Below are 21,124 nucleotides of genomic sequence, written 5' to 3'. Positions count from 1 at the left end.
CTGCCCCCATCCCAAAGGCAGAAGTTAAATCAATACTTGATGTTGGTATACACAGCAAGGAATGAAGACCACAGTAGTCATAGTATTCTCAGAAGTCATTGCTTCTAAGGTCTTGAGTAGTTTGCTGCTAGGAACAAAGGATAAACCCAGATCCCTCAAAACAAGCTATGATTGAGAGGATAATTTGAAGGTTGTTTTGGCAGATTCAAAACGGGCTCTCACTGCACGGGAGGAAGGAAGCTTTCCATCAGCATTAACAGTAAAAGTCAACTGGAGAAGTTAAAATAAAAATGTTGGTTTCTTGGAAGAAATTCACCTATCTGAAAACGATTAAAAATTTTTTACTCTGTTTCACATTAATTAGTACAGATTTCAAAGAGGGAAAAAAGCAAATTAAAATAAATTTTTTTCACTTTTGAATAGCCACAGTTTTATGGAGCGTGCCTACGCTTCTCACTCTTCATAACTTTGTAGTAACAGATCTCGATCAATTTTTCTGTTTCTCCCTGTCAAACAGCTGAATATTGGACTACTGCTGCTATTCTCATATTAGAGAAACACTAAAAGCAATTGAACTGACTTCTCTTTATGCCAATCTTTGAAAATCTGATCATTTCCTTAGGTTATCCATTTTCCCTTTGCATATACAATGTATCTGGCGTTCACTGTAAACAGTTGCTTTTAAATTTTTTTTTTAACCTAATTTATGTAAATAAGCACAATAAAAAGCTCCCATTTGAATAACTACCTTGCTTTGGAGAAAATTTTTAAGTGTGAACATTTACTTCATCATCACTTACATGTTTTTAAAGACACTATACTAGTTTTCCTCTTCAGTACAAACACATTGTAAAAAGACCAATTCCTTCATCTTTCTCTGCACATTTTAGAGTATCTTAGATACACAGAAACTGTTAAAACTAGGCAAGGATGTTTTTCTTCCTGTCCCAAGGGCAATGCTGCCCTCACAAAACAAGAAATCTTGTCAGACTAATCAATTGTTAAGCAGATCTTAAAAACGCATTATGACCTAGCCAATAGGATGCCAGGAGTTAAAGTCCAAAGGATAATAAAACAAGTGTTCCCTCAACACCTCTGCATATCAGAGAAATTGTTTTGTTAAACTGTCTGCCTGGAACATGACTACACTGCAGAAGAGAAATATGCAGTAAAAGGTATTAGTCATAGACCACAGAAATCTAAATAAACAAAAAGTCATCTCTCTGAACAAGTTGATAAAATTCATGCCTGGTTTCAGAGGCCCATCAAGGAACCTTTGATGATCTTTAATCTACAAATCTTACTCCAAGATGTCAGCATTCTCATATCATCCCACGGGAGCTGCCATATACCTACTATAGCAGCCCACTTTTCAGGCAAAATCAATGTATGATGAGAGAACTCATCAGAAATAATCTTAAAATCAACTAAGACTAGAAAACAATCTCTATGTAGAAAGTGAAAGGCCATATCAACGTGGCTCCCACTTCACTCACATTATCAGTTTTCCAAAACTTTTCAATACAGTTTCTCAGCCTTTTTTTTTCTTCCTGTTTTTCAGTACATCCAAAATGTTCTCATCTACACCAGTACAAATTATTCTTACCACAAAATAGTAGAGGCAGTTGTTGTCTATGCCATATCAAATCAAATTCTTTTACTGGAATTTACTCTCTGCAGACTAAGCTGCCATCTGTAAATCCACTCTAACCGAGTTGTCATCTTTGCCAGTTTATGGGACTGAAAAATTTCTATCACAGGTTCAATTCCCTGTTCTTATAACAACTTCAAGGAAAAAAAACATATAAAAACTAAACATATTATGAGAAAGTTTATCTTCAGAGTTGGATTAGAATAAGAAGAAACTGCTGTCATGCTTTTTTTTTAAGTTAGACTTTTTTTCTCTGTTCTGAGTCATGGCCAAAGACAGCTGATAGAAAAGTAAATTCAAATCTATTTTGATACATTTCAGAGTTCTAAACAAATTCTCCAAAAAGGCAGTCACAATGATACAAAAGCATTCACAGCTACATAGCTACTTTACTATTTGCTTTACGACTATGCAAAGCACTACACTAACTAAAACAAGACATCTGTTTCTGCAGTAAACGATGTAAAATTAGAAAGGACATACCAAATACACAACTAGTAAAATCAGCCAGATCTCTTCTACCTGCATGGTGTTGGTTCTGTAGTTCCAGAAGTGAAAACCCAGGTCTGATTCCTCTGAAATTCAGTGGATATGTACATACAAAACAAAAGCTCTTATAGAAAATACCCCAAAATTAGATTCTTTCCCTCTTACCCTCAACATCAATTTCCACTGTGATGAACATGCAGCAGACAAATCCAAGGCACACAAGAATGCTTCTACATAAACAAAGTACAGCCCCCAAACACAACCTACTATCCCTTCCCTACAGCAATGCTGTAGTTCACAAACACCTATTTCAGAGAGCACAACAGGTTGTATCCTGCTTAAATACCCTCAGGAAAAACATGTTTCCCTTCTACAGGTGCACACAGCAGGAGGGAGGGAAATTCTCTCAAAAGAGAAGGCTTACAGGACATTTTTCCATTAGGCAATGTTGATAATCCTCTTTTGTTGGTTCTGATTTTCTAGGTACCTGATGTGCCTTCAAACTCACTCTTGCATGATAATCGATGCATGAAATATGCTTAATACCTACCTCAATTCTACAACAAAAATTCTTCTCATTTTAAGTCCTCTGATCTTGATTTATAGACTACAAAAAACCCCATGTTTTCTGCTGGCACAATGGCAAACTAATGTCTATTGATAACACTCTTACACTATATTGTAACTATACTTTAACAAATATCCCCTTAACAATGCAGTGGTATGCCTTGAAGAGAGACCAGTATTAGGTCTGGATTTCTTCCCCTGCTGGGGATGGATGCGACAGTTTTGTCTCTCCGCTCAATCCCTACGGCACACTGAACCAGCAAGTGGCAGCTGTGTATCTGCTTTTCAGATTAGAAAGACAACATTATATTTGCTAATGCTGTGTGGGGGCTAGAAAGTAATGTTATCTTCAAATGAAAGAAGAACGTGTAAGGAATAATGTATTAGTCTTTAGATAGAAGAGCAAATTGTTCTGGTTATTCTTGACAGAAGCAAGTCTGGTGATGCAATTAAGGGAGAACTGACTGACCATGACAAATTTAGTGAAGTACACCAGTAACAAAGAGTACGTTTTTCCCTGTCTTCTTTCCTCACAGCATTTGGAGGGCAGGGACAGTTAAGCACAAACAAGGACTTCTCTGCTCATTTTTCTGGCTTGTCATCTCAGTTGCCAGAGAATTTCTAGTTGTCATGTGTCACCAAATTGAAAGCATCTAGATTGTCTTTCCTATCCATTTATTTTCTCAAAAAAGGCAGCAATAGCGAATATAAAATTCAAGTATATCCCCACACATCCCTCCAGAATCACCTTCAATTCATTTGCTGCCACTGGAGCAAAAATAAGCAGCATTTACACATTCAAATGAACTTCAGAAAATCCATAGTAAGGATGAGTTTGGCTTTTGTTTTTAAAAATCTTCAGAAAAATGAAACATTCTATTCTATACTTTGGAAAAGTAGGCAAGGCAGAAACAGAAATATAGGAGGGAATTCCTATCAGGGAGATATTTATTCAGTAAATAAATGGCTAATGTGAAGCACAGACTGAAAGAATGGATTGATCTGTGCACGCTGCAAGAGAAGATTCTGTCTGCCAAAACACTAAAATAAAAAACCAGACTTAAAACTCAACATAAGCTGATAAAGCTACATTAAAACAAACATTCAAGGTTGCTCTGTTCGCAGTTGGAAGGAAGAATGTTAACCACAGCAGCCAACAGGCTCTGGAGATAACTCTTCTGCCAAAGGCTACAGAGGTGGGAAAAAAAAAAATACAGCTTTTAATATTTGAAGTGAAGACAAAAGTTTCTTCTCCACATTTTTATTTTAGAAGGCACCTGCTACCTGTCTGCATGCCAAATGAACTCAAGCTTGTCACAAGGGACTTAATGCTGATCAGTAAATGTTCGTGTACCAAAGTCGTGACATTCTTGGCCAAAAAAGCAAATCCTTGATGTTTTTCTCCCTCCTACAGAAACACGAAAATTCCAAAACCCAAAGAAGCTTGTATGCAATTCCTCATCCTCAACTCACACACTATGTGTAACCAACACTTCCAGCTAATAATACACTTCTCCAGTGTATTTTTCAATGAAAGAAAAAAAAATTACAAAGAATTTAGCCAGTGATCAATGCATGTACCTTTAATAGTGACAGCTAGAAATTAATTTGAAATTATTTGACATTATTTTGACTCAAAAGCAGAAACACAGACAGGATTTTGCTTCACTGACTGTTCTTGTTGATGCACTTCCAAAATCAAGCTTTAATAAAAAAAGACAATCACAAAAACTCTTCCGTGAAGCTCTAGAGCAGAAGTAAAACATGTATTGACTAGCCTTCAAAACAAGATTAAAGACTTCAGTTTAATCTTCATGTCTGCTTGTAGGCTTGAGGTCTAAGACTGACAACTCATGAGAAACATGAAGTGGAAAAATCGTGTCATCCTTAAACTATTCCACGATAAAGGATGCTATAAAAATATTTTAAGTCATGACCTACACAATTGCAGATTCTGGACAAGATTTTACTGGAGTGAATGCCAAGCTGCTTTCTTTCTACTCAAGTTACTGGAAAACAAAGCAATAAAAATATTTACATCAAAGAAAGGAGATGCGCTTTTTTCCTGTCTAAAGCAATAGATACTATTTAATTATCATTTTCATAAGTGCATTCTGTAAGTACTAGGCCAGTACCTCAGCTACTTTAAGTCCTTGCTTTAGAAGCAGTAAGGTTACAAGGCCTTCAGTGCACAGGGAAGTCAGCAAAACTTGCATAATCGGCCAAAGGCCTCAAGGACACAATCAGAGCAAAGGTGCAGAGAACACAGAGAAAGTAAATATAGATCAACTTTTAAAGCAGTTCTCTCTCTTTATGGCATAATAGTGAGAGCTTTTGATGCTGAAGGAAAGTAAACTCAAGGGTAAGTTCAAATCACCCAAGCTACGTCATTGATTATTTCTCACACTCCTCATGAACAGGACTGTGCTGCCTGGCTGGACCAGGCTGCTTTCATGAATTGTAGGTTAGAAGCAATAGAGTAAGTTATCAAATTCCTATCTGGTCTCTCTCTACAGAATTCTGTGCATCCTGCCCCACAACCCCTACTAGCATCTTTACACTGTGCAGCAGATAATGAGACAGCACCAGGATGGAAACATTAGGCAATAAATTGCACAGGGCCATGACACCTCACAGGAAAGGTGTTTGACACTTTCTACCAGAGGAGTATATGGTTTTTAAACTAACAAGAGTCATTTCCACCTGACAATGACAGTAAAGGTCATCTTTTGTTTGCACCTTCTGGGTATGAAATTAAAAAAATTCACCTGGAGGACACAATCAAAATGAAATATATCATCTCTCAGAATTAAGAGCTTGCTAGAGGATTACTTAAAGGCATTAGTCTGAATAGGTATGAGTTTACACAGCTTTGATGACTCTCAATCTCTACCGACTCAGCAGAAACGTTAAGTCTATCAAAGTATGCCTGGAAAAGATTAAGTGTGTAGGAAAATCAGTAATCAAGACTTGTAGGCCAGGTTCTTTCAGGCAACTGTGTTGCATAACAAGGCCTAGGGAAAAAAAAAAATCGTTTTACAGACTTTCAGTCAGGGAGAAGAGACTAAATATTTCAGCAGCTTTTAGTTCCCATCTTTTTTTTTTTTTTTTTAACTTCTATACCAAAGAATGAGCCCACGCACACACTGAAGAATTAACTGCTTGCATTCAGGTTCTCACAGTTACACCAAAGATGCTGATGTGAACCTGTGCTACTGAATTTTGATTCCTGAAAGTCTGCAGTCTTAGGAGGAACAAACAAAAACACTCACTAAATTTTATTAAGTATTTCAGAGTTGTGACTTTCCTTTTTTTTTTATTCCTCCAAAAGACTGGGGATTCCCTTTCAGCAACTACTAATGCTGCATTTCCTTTTCTCTGTTCCTGTCCACATATCCTCAAAAATCATTACCAAGTCAAAACAGAGACACTGATTTAACAGATTACTTGGACACAGATTCAAGGACACGGACAGCAAGTCATCTATCTCCTGACAGTTCACTTAGAACACATGGACATGAAAAACAACCTTCAGGGGCTTTGAAACCAGAAAGTGACTTTTCTTTGAAGGATGCTTTTCATCTTTGTTCCAAACCATTCTCTTCTGGAATTAAATTATATTAGAGAATTTAATTAAATGCACTTTATCATTACTATTTAGATAAGTGCAAGGGTTTTTTTCATTTTATACAAGAAAACCAAAATACAGAAAATAAGACATTTTTTTAAATTATGTTCTTTTATGAAACATCAGAATCTGGATGTGAGAAAGTCACAATATACCATAGCATAGGTGTCCAAAATTTAAACACTGTTTTTTCCAAGAACCCTTTTTACACCATTTGCCTACTTCTCAGCTAACCCTCACATTTGTCTTCTCCTCACAATGGGAATTGTGAGGAATGTGTCTTACCTAGCCATCTCAGCAGCCCTGAGGACATACCCTGCCCTGTAGTAAACCTACTGCAAGTAAGGCCAGATCAAAATTTGCTGTGGGAGCACATGAAAAAAACACAAAAAGCCACCCCATATCCAGAGTTCTGCTGCTGCTGCTTTTCTTACATCAACATCTAATCCTATTCTTAGGACCCGGCAGTGCAGATTATGCATGGGAAAACACTAACTATCATTTCAGAAAGCTAAACTTCCAATATAAAGGTCCACCTTCCAATATTACAGACAGATGTAGAACTGGGTGGACTGAAAAAAATCGAGCTACGTGGAGTCTGAGAGGTTCATGCCTGCAAAGCTCAATGCAGAATCACACTGACATGTCAGGCTCATAAAAATTTGCCACAGGTTTGTTGTTTTTAAATAGCAGCATGGAAAACTCTTTGCCGATTTAAAGAAAACCACAGACTGAAATAAATCCACCTCAGCAGCATCCTTCCACGTAGAAAACTAAAAAAACTATTTTCACTATAGCACTGCATAATATTACACGTATTTTTATCAAACAAATCTGTACTGAGATTTCAATCAAGAAAAAAAAAGGTGGGGGGGCAAACTAGGGGAAGCAAAACAACCAAGACAGTTCCACACTGCCATTAAGAATATTGGTTAATCTACCTCTTCTTGATGCCAGCTTATTTTTTGTGCTGCTCTCTTCAGGACCTGATTCCTCTAAGAAGACATAGGACAATCTCTTTTCCTCCTCTCTTCTGATTTTAATACATTTTGCATCTTTTTTTTTAAGCAAAGAGTTATGATGCTTGACGCTGTAGCAGCTCACAAGCTGCTCACCTCAACTTGCCTCCCTGAGGAATGGGTAATTTTGCCTGCTTCAGAATCATAATATAAAACCTCAAGTCATATAAAATAATACCCAAGAGAACTTGTGCTCACCTGATGACAGTGTTCTATTATGATGATGGCCCACTTGATGCATGCTTTGCTGTAATAGACTCAGGCATTCTCCAAGGCAGCTCAGGGTGGCAGCAGAGGTAGCTTTTAAAAGTAGCAAGTCCTGATCCAAGGCAGAAAGGGGCCCAGAACTTGGGAGAGCTTCAATGGCTTGTACAAGGTTCTTCTGTTGTCCTTCAACTTGGCTCATGATCTGTAAAGGTCCAAAAACATCTGCTGTCATAGGAAACACCACCGTGTAGCTGCTGAACTCTTATGGATTGAAATAGTGACTAAATGTGAAGAACTACCACAAATGAATGTTAATGTTCTGATCCAAACATACTTACCCACAACAACGATGGGCTTGAGACTACCAAAGGCCTGTAAAAATGTCGAGACTACGTTAGAGAAAATCGTCTCTTAAAATAGTAGGTTCACAGTAGGTTTAATAGTGACTCACTCATACTTTCTGAAAGTCTTCGTAAGGAAAAGTGTGAAAATTCTACTTCCTTCTCCATTATTAATTTAGGCTTAGATTTTCTTGCCTTTGTATGCGATCTGAGACACCCAAGGAAGTTACAGTGTCTCTCCTCCCTCTTTCCTACATGAAATATCTAATCACAGTTTAAGAACGCACATTATTCATTTCTCAAGCATCAGTAAGGAACTGTTTTTACAAAATAGGTAATTTGTAAGTTTACAGACATTACATAGGATGCAACTTAGAGTACTTATTTAATATCAGATAAGAATATCAGAGGAAGAAAGTTAACCTGTTTCTACATTGGGACCATCCAGATGAAACTGGTGCTTATATAGCAGATAAAAGCATTATTTGAGCAGGCTGCTCTTTAAGGAAATTGGCGAGTTTTCAAAATCCTAAAGCCAAAATAAAAAGGAGATATTCAAAATTTCTCTCTCCATTTTTACAGCTTGTAGGAAATTATAAATGCACATGACAAGCTTCTTACACTTACCTTGCAAAAAACTTACTGCAAAAACTTACAAGTTTATACTTGAGGTATCCAAAACTTTCAAAAATATATATCTGAAGACATCTCAATAAACAAAGATTCAAGCTCCATTTGTCCACACTACTATACTGTAAAAATGTATTACGAACTTCATGCTCTTTTTATTATCATTTTTATATTTTCAAAGTATAGTGTGCTTCCTGTAGCATCCCTACTCTGTCATCAATAGACTGATTTAATAAGTATATGTGGAGTGCACTGAAAAGCTAGAAAGGAAACTGAACTCAGAGATGCAAATAACCATTCTTGTAAAAAAAGAGTAGAATTACATGAAAAGCTGTTGTTGCAGTTCATAAGGAAATTTAGCCAAATGCCTTGCTATAGGTTACAATGACATTTTAACAATCAACATTTAAAACAGAGGCCCAAGCTTCAGTAGAAGCCACAGACAATTTCAATTCCCTTTGACTGAAAACAAGATCAGTCAGAAGGTGACACAGATGCCCTCGATATGCAGCTTTAGGGAACCACTAGAATCCCAGGCAGTGCTCTGTTTTCAGAAGTCACACACAGTGTACCCTGAGCTCCACAGCATGGAAAGGGGGTTGCTTCAAAGACAAAACAAAACCAAAAGCACCACAGACACACACTCATGCAAATATTCCTCCCTCAGGAAAAGAGAACAAGGAGGTAAATTGAAGGAACAACTAGCAGAAAAAAAGATGACCATCTCCCTGTAAGATTAAACAATATAATTGTATGGGAAACTGCTTCTCTCTTTTTCCCACCCTGCAGAAGTGTGACATTGAAAACCTGACATTTTCATGCTTCACAGCAACAATGTTCTATTTTCATTTCTAAGGGACTAGTTTCCCTACTTTCCTTTTTTTTTTTTTTTTTGTGAGAAACAGCCTATATTTCCAAGATTTGTTTGCACAGGAAATAAAATCAAAAATAAAACTTCTAAAACTTCAAATATTTCAATTGTCCCCTTCCCCTTAATAATGGACACCTATATTCTTCTGCAGATAAAACAGGAGAATAAGATACACTGCTTAGAGACCTTACGAAACATTTGGAAAATTAACTGACTGTTTGCCGTTATCACCTAGCCCAAAACTTTACAGGCTTTTATCAGCCATATTTTTCCTAGATTAGGAGAAATTTCAATAAAATCATCTTACAAAACCTGAATGTCATTTTTGATTTAGAGCTTCAATTTGTTTCTGAGATTCCCAATTATTAAATATAATAAGCTCTCTATTCAAGATTTTTCCTCCCATCTTACAACAGAAATAAATAGAAACTGCAAAGGAAGAAAACTGAATAGCCACATCTGGATGTAAGAGCATACAACTGCTCTTGACATGATTTTATTTTAAATGCTCTTGTTATCCAGACTCCAGGACTAACAGCCCTAAGTCTGTTTGTCCAGGCCAGGTGTGTATTATGATAATCAGAACATTTTTCAAGAATTATTGATCCTACAGGATTTCACCCAATTAACACAGTGCATCACAACAATCTAAAGCAAACACCAGCTTTATGCCATCTATAAACCTACCCAATCCACAGCTGCCTCAGGGGCATCTCCCAAGACAATGACTTCAAGTTCCCCAAAGCAAAGGAAGAATGATATCAGCCATATTAACTCCAAGAGCAAACAGACACTCTTCCCTTTGTCATGTGCAGCTGGCCAAGAAAATAAGCAGTGTCACTAATCCTGTCTTTCTATGTAATGATTTAAATAATTCAGATAATCCTACCCTTCTTTTAGAACATAAAACATGAAGATTTTTCAGACTGCCTCAGCCACTATCTGATGTCCACACGAGCAATTTCAATTTTAATTTAGTTTGAATTTTAGTACTGATCCCACATATTGAATCCTTTTATAGCCAGTATTAAGATATGCCTACTCATGTGTACAAAAAAATCCAAAACACTCCGGAGAAAAAGGAAAATGTTTTTTTAGCGCTGAAAACCCACACAAATTCTGTATCATCAAGCTCCTCTGTGATGTGCTAGAAATCATTTATCAAGGAGACATTCCACTCCATCAGTTAACTCTTTTTCACTACCGTGGTAATCTCTGCACACCATCACAAGCAGCACATTGTCTGATGACTTATCTCTAGGCAATTCCTCTGAAAGATTTAATGCAGTGATTTTTACTTCTAAATCCTTTCCATTACTGACTGCATGCAAGTTGAAAACAATTATTTAAAACATGGGAAAACAAACACAATAGAAAATGCTTATATGAAAAATAGAGCATCTATAAAAATAAACAGTTGCGTGGGAAAATCTTTTAGAAATTTAAATAGTAATAGAAAAGCAACATGCATCCCTTCCTTACAACTAAGGCAAGCTGTTCTTGTGAGAAGTTTACCGCTTTCAAAAGCTGGGAAGGAGCCAATTTGCTGCTTCGTGCTTTTCTGGCAGGATTTGGTTAGTTGGTTGCTTTGTTTGGGGTTTTTTTTAATGAAGTGTAATATGAAAACACAGTCTCTCTCTCTCTCATACACACACGTACACACACACACTTTCTGGAAATACTAGTTTTTTGCTTTTTAGGCAATAGTACCAGAAGAAAAACATTTCACAAAACACTGAAAGGACAGGAGGTGAGACCAGCTTTTCAAACTACCCTAGAGTAAGTCACAAGTGATATGTATGAGGACCTTGGCTCTCATTGTTAAACATGTATATACCACAAGAGTTTGGGTTTTTTTCTTTTATTTAATATAAAACACTGTTTTTCTTAAAAGCAAAAGCAGATGAAGGACAGAAGAGAAGAAAGTCTACACACAAAAAATAAAAAACCTTCTAAGCCATTGTAAACCCAATACATTGGGTTGCCAATGTGAACCTAATACAGTCATCAGTTCTGACCCTGAGCGAGGACTCCTCCTGCAATCTTGACCTGTATTTCATCAACATCACAAACTGTCATATTGTAAATATCAAAAGTAAGAACTGACGACCAGTATATATAGAAGTAAAATAGATAGAGATATATATATATGTACACATGTACGCACACACATCTACTACCAAGAATTTATCAAAATGCAAGATACCAATACCTGGAACTCCAATGTCACTAAAGCAATCACACCAGTCACTAACTGGACACATTAGCTACCAATTAGGCCCAAGTTCACAATTTCCACACCATTTCCATTAATATTTTCCACTTTCAACCATTTATTCTGAAAAAGGAAAGAGCATAACCATGCACGCAAAAAGACTACTGTAAATACTGTTAATCACAAGCTCAAAAAATATACCTCACCTGACAAGTCTGACAAATTAAGGTAACTTCTACAAATGCTGTAGAAATGTAGGGGGGGTTCCTATTTAATGCATTTTGGTTTTAGTTAGGCATAATCACTGCAGATCAAGTGAACTTTTGCCTTGACCTAACTTCTGAAAAGGATTCTCAGACTACTCAAGGTCACTTGCTATGTGCATCTTACTACTTGATGAAAGAAATCTTCTGACAAGGATTTATGGACTTCTCTCTTTTCCTCTGTAAAGTCACATAACAGATCTTTTAACGAAATTCCATCCATAGCATGCAAGCTAGGAAGGTAAAATTACAACTTAATATGTAACTGAAGTGAAAGAGCTAAATACAGAGATTGCTGCTGGAAGTTTTGCAATATCTAACAAAAGTCTCTTACCAAGACAATTTTGCATTTCAGCTCTAAAATTGTCTTGTGTATAAGAACAGATAACTACAAAGACGCTTAATTTTCACAAGCAACATATCTGTACACTTCCCTTACAATGATACCTGATCTCTGGACCAAAAAGACCTCCTTGAGCTGCAAACGAGAGAATTCTACCCACGAAGCTTCAATCTGGATGAAGACCCGCAGTAGCTTTTGTGAACATTACTATGCTAATGAGAAAAAATATTTTAAGAAAGGATCCTAGAACACCGAGTGAGATGTTTTCATATCTGGAAAGACGGAACTAGATAATGACATCCATATCAGCTGTCCTTTCTTGATTACTCCTCTTTCCCACTGCAGAGAATAAGCACAAAATTCTCCATTATTGTCACCTCAGGGTAGCAGTCAGCTTGACCTCAATTATCTTAACTAAGTAAACAATGAACAGTAAAATTGGAATGACTTGTTATATAATAGTTATTAAGGCTTAGACACATACATCCTATCAATGAAGCTTCAAAGGAGCAAGTTAATTTTCACTTGGCATGTAATTTACAGACAGAGACACAAAAAATGACAGAACAAACAGAACTATACCTCTAACAATCAGGATGGAAGCTAATCACCAGGGCACACTTTTTCTTTTCAGTTCTTGCCTCTACTTTTATAATTCAATTTCTTTCCTCAAAGGAGGATGAAAACAAGCTCCCCCCAACCCCCATCCGTTATTTTGTTCTCTTTTTCCTAACCAGGAATCCACATAATCTCTGTTACGGGAAAAACTGAAAAGTCAGCTGCTACATATCTTTATTGTCTCAGCTAAGAAAACATTATTTCCTTTGGGGTTTTGTTTTGGCTTTCTGTGCTCAGCCTTCTCACCACTCACTCAGTAGGGTGGTTCCTTGCAAGGAAAGCCTTACAGAACAAAGATCAAATGTCATTAGGACGGAGTCTAAAAGCCAAGTCTAAGATAACCAGGAAAACAAGGAGCAGAGGAGGCAGACCAGCTCATTTCCTGTTCTTAGCTACTCTTTGCAATATGCTGCTTCCACTGACACTGCTGCTGTTCCACTGGTCACCATCAGCACCTTCGGGGACCTCACCACACGATTTACTCTTCAGGGACCAACTGTTATTTACCTAATCCTGTAATGAACTTTTAAAATTGGCTAGTTAATTTATTCATAGACTAAACATGATCCTATGCTCCAGACTTTACACATTCAATTCCTATTTTATATCTTCAAATTCTGTAACTTGGACACTTGCTGCATATCCTTACAACATACTATCATTCTATTTTGTGAAGACAACATTCATTATTCATTTGATGAACTACAGGTTCTTGCTCACTAGCCTACTATCCAGTAGTTTATTAATCACACCTCCAAGCTCCCTTGCTATTAGTTGCACAGCTACAATAATCAGGCTTTGTATTTTCTAGGTCTGAGTACTATTACTTTAGTCCCTAAGGTTGCTAGACTTGTAAAGGAGGGAGGAAAAAGAGGAGACAGGTTGTTTTTTGTTGAGGGTTCTGGAAGCCTTAAACATTCCTTGCAGTAGCAGAGCAAGAAAATGAATCTATCTTTCAAAGAAATTTTAGTTTGTTGCAACTCAGGTATATGAGAGGAAGCTCCTCCTTTCCTTCAATCCTTTAAAAGAGGCAGAAGCTCAGTGAGAAAAAAAGCTGACCTAACTACCTGTTTTACAAAAGCATCTCTCTGCTCAGAAGAATGAAAGACAGGATAGACTTAGAAGATCTATCCTTAAATACCAAAGAGTGTATGACATCTCTGATTGTCAACGTTCTACAGGACTTTATGCAGACACTTTATTTGTAGGCGAAACACTCCCAAGGACAACTTGAGTGTTCTCTGTGTGTTTCTGTGGAACTCTGCTTCTTACATCGGGAAATAGAGACACCAGAGAGAACTTCACAGCCCTTGCAACACATATGCCAGTTAGTAAAGAGGATCTAAGCAGTTCTGGCAGGATCCCTGAGAATGCCTCCAGCGATCTCCACAAAACAGCTCACCTGCTTTGGGTCAAAACAAATCAGAAGGTTCCCTTTGCTACTTCACAACGACTCCTTACCAGACTTTCTTATGACAATTCCAGACTTAAGATTAAATGCATACTTCCGGGATTCCATCCGTCTTTCTCCTCACCTGAGAAATGAGCTACTGAATGACAAAGACAACCGGGGACAGGGGTGAGGAAAAGACCTTGGGTCCACACAGACAGACTAGGCCAAAAGGTCAAATTTTGCCAGAGAATATTTCAGCAGACAGACAATCTTGGATTTTCTAAACCAAAGGATGTTTTTAATCGTAATCAATACTCTGAGATATTCAGCTTCTCTTGAATGCCTTCATGTTTTATAAATGGGGGGAAAAAAATAGGGGGAGGGGGAAGGCTTTTCCTTCATACTCTCAAAATCTGCTAGTTATTCTTAGAATCCCTGCTTTTTCCCTCCCGAACAAACATAAACTTCATGTTCTTTTCCCTGTAGAAGAGGAAGATTTACAAACAAACCAAAGTACTACAATTCTAATAGTGTCAGCTCTCTTAAGAGTTTCATGGAGCTACTCCACAAGTCTTTAGGTGAGAAGGGAAATATTTTTTAGTAAGAGCTGTCTGCCATAAAAAATACACAAGTGAAAGAACATGATTCAGACAAATTGTTTCAACGAGCACTGATTTTCCCCACAAATCAGAGTGAGTGGGCTATTCTTCTGCAAAATTATCAGTATCCAGCTACCATTGGTCACTTTGCCACTTAAGGGAGGAGGTGTCTGGGAATCAGGGCATATTGGAGGAGACATTACAGGGGGGTTTTTTTGCCTGTCGTGTTAGAGCTCCCTGCAAATATTCCACACATCTAAGGTAACACATGACATTTGCAACCAGTTTGTACAAAAACACAACTACTAAGTGCTGGGTTCCCCCATCATGATCCTTTTTCTTAAGTATTTTATAATCTACCTGCTATATTAACCACATACTACTAATAGTCACCTATTGAGATCTACCATTTACTATCAAAGACAACTCAAGGGGAACAGAGCGTCGGGATCTTCAGAAAAAAATCACGGAGGGGAGGGGAGGGGTGGGGTTTGGAGAGGAGAGGCTCGGAGAGGAGAGGAAAAAAGGAGACAGTTGCTCCCAAGGTCATTCCCCCACCACAGTACTCCAGAACCCCCCTGCTTTCAGTGATCAAGAACCAAAAATCAGAGAAGGAGGAAGGAGTCTGCAAGTTCAAGTAAATCTTCAATGACCACTGGCTGCCATCTAGCCAAGCAGGAAGTACACTCTTCTATTTTAAACCACAGAATGCAGCACTGAGAGCACAGTTTATAAAAAGCACCTTCTGGGAAATTACTCTTATGCAATTTTACCATAAAAATTACCTTGCTAAGTCATTATTTTTAGCGATTAAACATTACTCATAAGCAGATGTTATTCTATGGGCTCTTCTGAGTAGCAGTTTTTCTTACACAGTTCAGAAGGATCACTTTGCTGAAGTTAACAGCTACAGCACAGAGCTGGAAAACATATTTTGATTACCAGCAATTAAGGCACATTTGTGAATTTCAAGCATTCTGAAGAGCACTTAAAAGGTTGCTGCTAGCCATTAAGTCAACATTAGCAATCACAAGAAAATTCTATTAGTTTACCATGCTATAGCATACTATTGATATAAGGTGGGGTTTGGACTTTGAGTGAAATTAGTCTTCAGAAGAGAAAAGGCCATGTTGAACATAAATTACACATTTCAACATGAGTAGCTTCAAAGATGAGGAGGTTCCTCTCAGAACACTTGGTGCTAGAAAATGTAACTCTGAACCTTTTTAAATTTTTATTATTATTCCATTCCAGCTGGGAATACATAAACACACATACAACCACTCAGGGAAGTCCAAAATCCCATACAGTATTTATGCAAATTTCTGATGGACAGTTCCAGTGCTCCTTCCCTTTCCTAAGATTGCTTATATATCCTTTCACCCCTCCTCCCACTTAGCCACCTAGCTTGTAGTGTCCAACCACAAAACAAAATTTTGTTTCTGTCATTTAAAAAACTCTCAGGTGTGCAGTATAGACTGGAATGACTTTCAAAGTACATATTACTCCCCCATCTTACAGACAATTCACCTCATGTTTTCTGAAAAGCAAGTAAGCTGACAGTATCAAGGCTATCTAATCTTGCCATTCCTGAGTCTTGAATAAAGTGTACCTCTATAGCTTTTGACAAAGCATTCCAAATCCATCCTTTTGACTTCCCAATACCGTCCCAAAGTCGACTGTCAACTGGTTTAAGTTGACATCATTAACTTTACAGCACCAAAGTGACTCAACATACACCACTATAATTTTGAGTAGCCAATTTGTGACATACTGTAATATGGTTGAAGTACCTTTATACAGCAACTTTCCCACAAATCCATGTGTTTTGTGTCTGCCAGCCTAGACCTATCAAGCAGACTGCAGTTGGATAACGGAGTTCTCTGAGAAAAACTGCAAGCAGTTATCCCAGAACACAGTCGATACCACCAGAAAAACATGCTAAGAAATTTGTGCAAGAACATAAGACTATGCTTCCTGGGAACTGGGAAAGGGAAAAGACAAATACATGAACCATAATAAAAACTAAAAATAATTCCTCAGTTACAGGTATATATACGTCTAGAACCTATAATTCCAAGTTGCTTTACAGCATATGTCAGATTCAGGCAGACATAATTCTGGTTTGCTTGTTGGATTAGATGTTTCTATCAAGGGCTGGACTTGATGCTCTCGGAGGTCCCTTCCAACCCAGCTGATTCTATGAGTCTATGATTATCTTCTTAGCTTTTTTTTCAAAGCTTATTGTCAAAAATCAGAATTGGACCCAAGAAGCAGGTAAGCAGCTGCTCAAAAGCACGTATGTAACACAGTTTCCAAAGCATTCAAAACCTGCAAGCCAAGCATTACCAAGATCACAGTAAGAACATGTAGCAAAAGCTGTTAGAGATCAGGTCTTTATAAAATAACTGAGAACTATAGCGCTTACTATTCATGTTTGTTGTAAACTCAAAACGTTTTGAGTTTCGTAGAGCAGCATACAGCACTTTAGGTGTTACACAAGGAACTGAAGATTATAGTAAGCCCCTCAATAAAAGTATAAAATAATGTAAACTTAATGGTATGCTTAAAATATATATGCCATTTCTATGGTTACTTTCTCCTTGAGGGCATTTATGTAAGTACTTTCTGTACTTAATATCTGAAACTTGGTTAGCCACCTAATATTACATTGTCATCCATTACTGCTGAGAACATTCAAAAATATCTTCTACTTAATTTAATAAAAATAGCATGTAAGTGTGGGCTAACAAAATAGCCCATGTATCTTGGAAGAAGTAATTTGCATTACAAACAGAGCTGCAGAAGGTGCCCCTTGTCATGTTCCGGGTTTGCTGTGATAATCACTGCTGCAGCAGCCAGCCACCCAGAAACACACACTGAAAGCAAGGCCATGAGATCTGATACCCTAATCTGAGAAAAGATTTACTGAAGTATGTTTTCTTTAAAGCTTCGTTTTCCAACTGTGAACTCTAACTTGAAACTACTGCAAAATTTGTGCTTTAATTGTGAAAGAAAACAGCCCTGCAGTTTTCCAAATACATCTATGATACTCTGTGCTGTTTTATATATGCATATAAAACAGAACAGTTGAATTTTTTAAGTAAAACAGAATTAAGTGACAGTTTTGAAGGCACACAAAAGATGGAGACTGAATTCCCTTCAAATCTGACTTCTCTCAAGCTCCCTTGGGAACCTACCATTTATTTGAAATTTAATGAAATGTTTTAATAACTGTAAAGAGTAATCTTAGCTTCTCTGTAATTGCTTAAGAAAATGAATGCTGCAGCAATCTCTGAACGTAGTTATCGTACGCACTGTATTATCCCTAATTTATAAATTGCCATTTATTAAATGATTGAAAATTATCATCTTTGCACGTGTTCAATTATGACTAAACTATAGGCTGAAGAAAAACCATGAAAAGAAGCCATGTTTGGATTATTTGCATTTTTCAGATTTGGATGGGGGGGATATTGGGGGGGAATCTCAGAAATAATGAGCCAGGTTCACTCTTGACATAACCTGTATGGGCGAACAGTGTAATTTTAGTAGAATATTTGCTCTACGATTCCCATAGCAACCTTAATTCTCCCTGCCTGGGTATCTGGAATCCAGGATGACTCAATCCTTTGAATACAAAATCAAGTGCACAAAATAAGGTGTAGTTTAGGAAGGTGTAACTTATATGCACTTTTAGTGTCCTCAAACATATTGTAAATGCAAGGTAAAGGCTTAGAGATCACAAAATAATTCAGCTCATGTTCATGTGATAATAACTACTGGTTTGTAGTATTAGAACAATTTACATTTCCTCATCCCTAAAGTGAGACAGTTAATGCTATTTACTGAATAATTTTTATAAGCACATGCACAGTTAGTACTCTGGGAGGTACTAGACTGACACTGTCAGAGATTTAGACATCCCATTTACTCCTCAAGGAGACAAGTTTCTATTGATCTTAGCAGTACTAACTTGAGGTAGAATAAACAGACATAAGAGATGAGATATCTATAGACAAGTCAAACAGCCTCCAAACAAAATGCCACAGAAGGCACCAAATAACTGCATCTGTTCTACGTGCTCTCAATTCTCTTTTTGTCTATAAGGAGACAAAGAATAGGCAATCACCCAAACATTGCTGTACAGCCAGGAGAACATTTCTCTATGCTGCACAAGGATCACATGTTTCTAGAACTGGGGCCAAGACCAATTCAGAAGAAAGTGCAATGGTGACACTTGCGGCTGCCCTTTTCAGACCTCATGTTAGGCTTGAAACTGGCTTTTACTGTTACAGGTCTAATGGCCCTAAACAAATTATAATGGCTCCTGTTAAAATACAGCTGGGAACAACCCTTTTTGTATCAGCCAGCTCAGCTACAACTAAGCTGTTAAACATATCCATAACATAAATTTATATTACAGTACTCCTTGACTAGAAAAGTGTGTCTAAACACAGTTAAATAGTACTAGCTGTCATATAACCTACACTAGCATGTCCTATGCCAAATAAATCTCACCTCCTGAATTAAGGCTTAAGGTCTTATTCACTTTCCATTGACTTCAATGAACACAGAACTGACCCAAAGGTTTCCTGCTGTCATTTCTTCACTACTGCTAGCCAAGAAGAAATTACTGCTTTCTGAGAAACAGTTGGGTTTGGTTTGAGTTTTTTGCAAGCACTTTCATATTATCTGTTGTAGATAATTAAAATTAAATGTCGGTGAGTTTGCAAACAAACAAACATGCCATACAATATGTATAAAGTATAGACATAGTGTTATTAAGTAACATATCTCATTTTCTGACCAGCATCCACCTATAGTTATAGACTACTTATTTTGTATATGATACGATACACTTGATGAAAGACGATCAATAGGATGAGCCCTTACCTGTAATTTATTATGTATAGTGGGGGGTGGGAGGAAGATATTTTACAAACAACTCCAAGAAAAAATTGAAAGCTATAACTAACAAAGGTTACTCCTCTGTGTTCTTTCCCCTCCCTTTCCAAAATTGCCACTCACTATACCACCATATTATTTTTCCAAATGAACAGAAAACAGGACAATCCAATTTCAGAATTGAAACAGTATGAACACTTTCTGCAGTACCTATTAAAGATGAAATGCCTTGGTCAGTCCAACTGAGAAACCTATGTAGAATGTATTTACTACACTAGTTTTGAAGTGCAGGAAGACTCTAGTTAAAAGAGCCAACCAAAAACTGCCACAAACATCACAAAGCCACCTTTTATACTGAAACATGTCTGGAAAGAAAAATGGTCATGATTTTAGGTAACTAGTTCTAAATCTGACTAGCAAAGGCACAGCAGCACTGACTTCAGGAGTGCTACTGCAGATACAGTCCATGGTTATCACTCTCCCCTTGATAAAGTACCTAGATTACTAGGCCAGAAAGACTGAAGTTAGCACAGTTTAGCAGTCCATGTTACATCCACCCCTTAGGTGAACATGATGAAACCATTTTCATCTCCCAAAAGCATATATTTGATTTATTACTCATGCAGGCCTGAAGGTCACTTTTGTCACAAAGCTAGCTCTCCTCTTCCTACACTCCAAAATCAAGGTGAGAACTGCCAGTGAAAGCAATGATCTACTATACAGTACTTTTCCCTACTTACACAGAAATAGTTATACACAAAATTAGACACATCCTTTCAAAAACAATTATTAGCAGGATTTTTTAAATGTTCTTTGTGCATACTTCACACTGTTTATGCATGATGTCCTGTTCAAGGAGCTGAATCAACTTTTTTCATGTGCCCTTATTGCACAACCTTGCAGAACCTCAACGCTATGCCAAACATCTAGACCTACAGTGTTCTTTTCCCTAGAACTTACACTAGATTGACCTTATCCACTGACATGAAATAAAAAGCAAAACTTGATTTTTTCAAAGCTGAAAAGTAAAATCTGGCATAGATCAAAAATCATCAGGATTTCCCCTGGTACCAGTTTAAACACTGACTACAAAGCTTTAACACCAAAATACAGCTTAGTGTATGTGTTTGCGTGTTCACATATGTGAAAGTCCCACAAGTTGAATGTCTCTGCATCTCCTTTTTCATCTACAATGCTGCCTGTGCAGTGCTATAATTCTTCAACAGAACAAACAGTTCTCCACAGACAACAGCCTTTTCTGCTAACAGTAGCTAACCACAGTATCTAATTTTGCTATCCAAATATTACAGTGACCTGAAGACATTCACTTCTCGCTTGAAAAATCCTCAGTGTTTTAGAATCATCTCCTTCTCCTAGTAACC

At 37.3% G+C, this 21,124-nt stretch overlaps 1 protein-coding gene across 1 annotated transcript in view; it reads right to left on the bottom strand.

The window, feature by feature from the left end:
• OSBPL10 (oxysterol binding protein like 10) overlaps positions 1-21,124 on the bottom strand; it is a 110,644-nt gene that overhangs the window by 42,405 nt on the left and 47,115 nt on the right. Inside the window, exon 5 of the mRNA XM_051788987.1 lies at positions 7,553-7,763. Within this exon, the coding sequence (XP_051644947.1) occupies positions 7,553-7,763 (211 nt within the window). The remainder of the gene's footprint in view (positions 1-7,552; positions 7,764-21,124) is intronic.

This window comes from Manacus candei, unplaced genomic scaffold, assembly GCF_025592945.1.
Source record: "Manacus candei isolate 608988 ecotype Guabito, Panama unplaced genomic scaffold, ASM2559294v1 h1tg000026l, whole genome shotgun sequence".
In the NCBI taxonomy this organism is placed as follows: domain Eukaryota; kingdom Metazoa; phylum Chordata; class Aves; order Passeriformes; family Pipridae; genus Manacus; species Manacus candei.
Note: the sequence above shows the minus strand (reverse complement) of the source record. Positions and strands in the feature narration are given on the sequence as shown.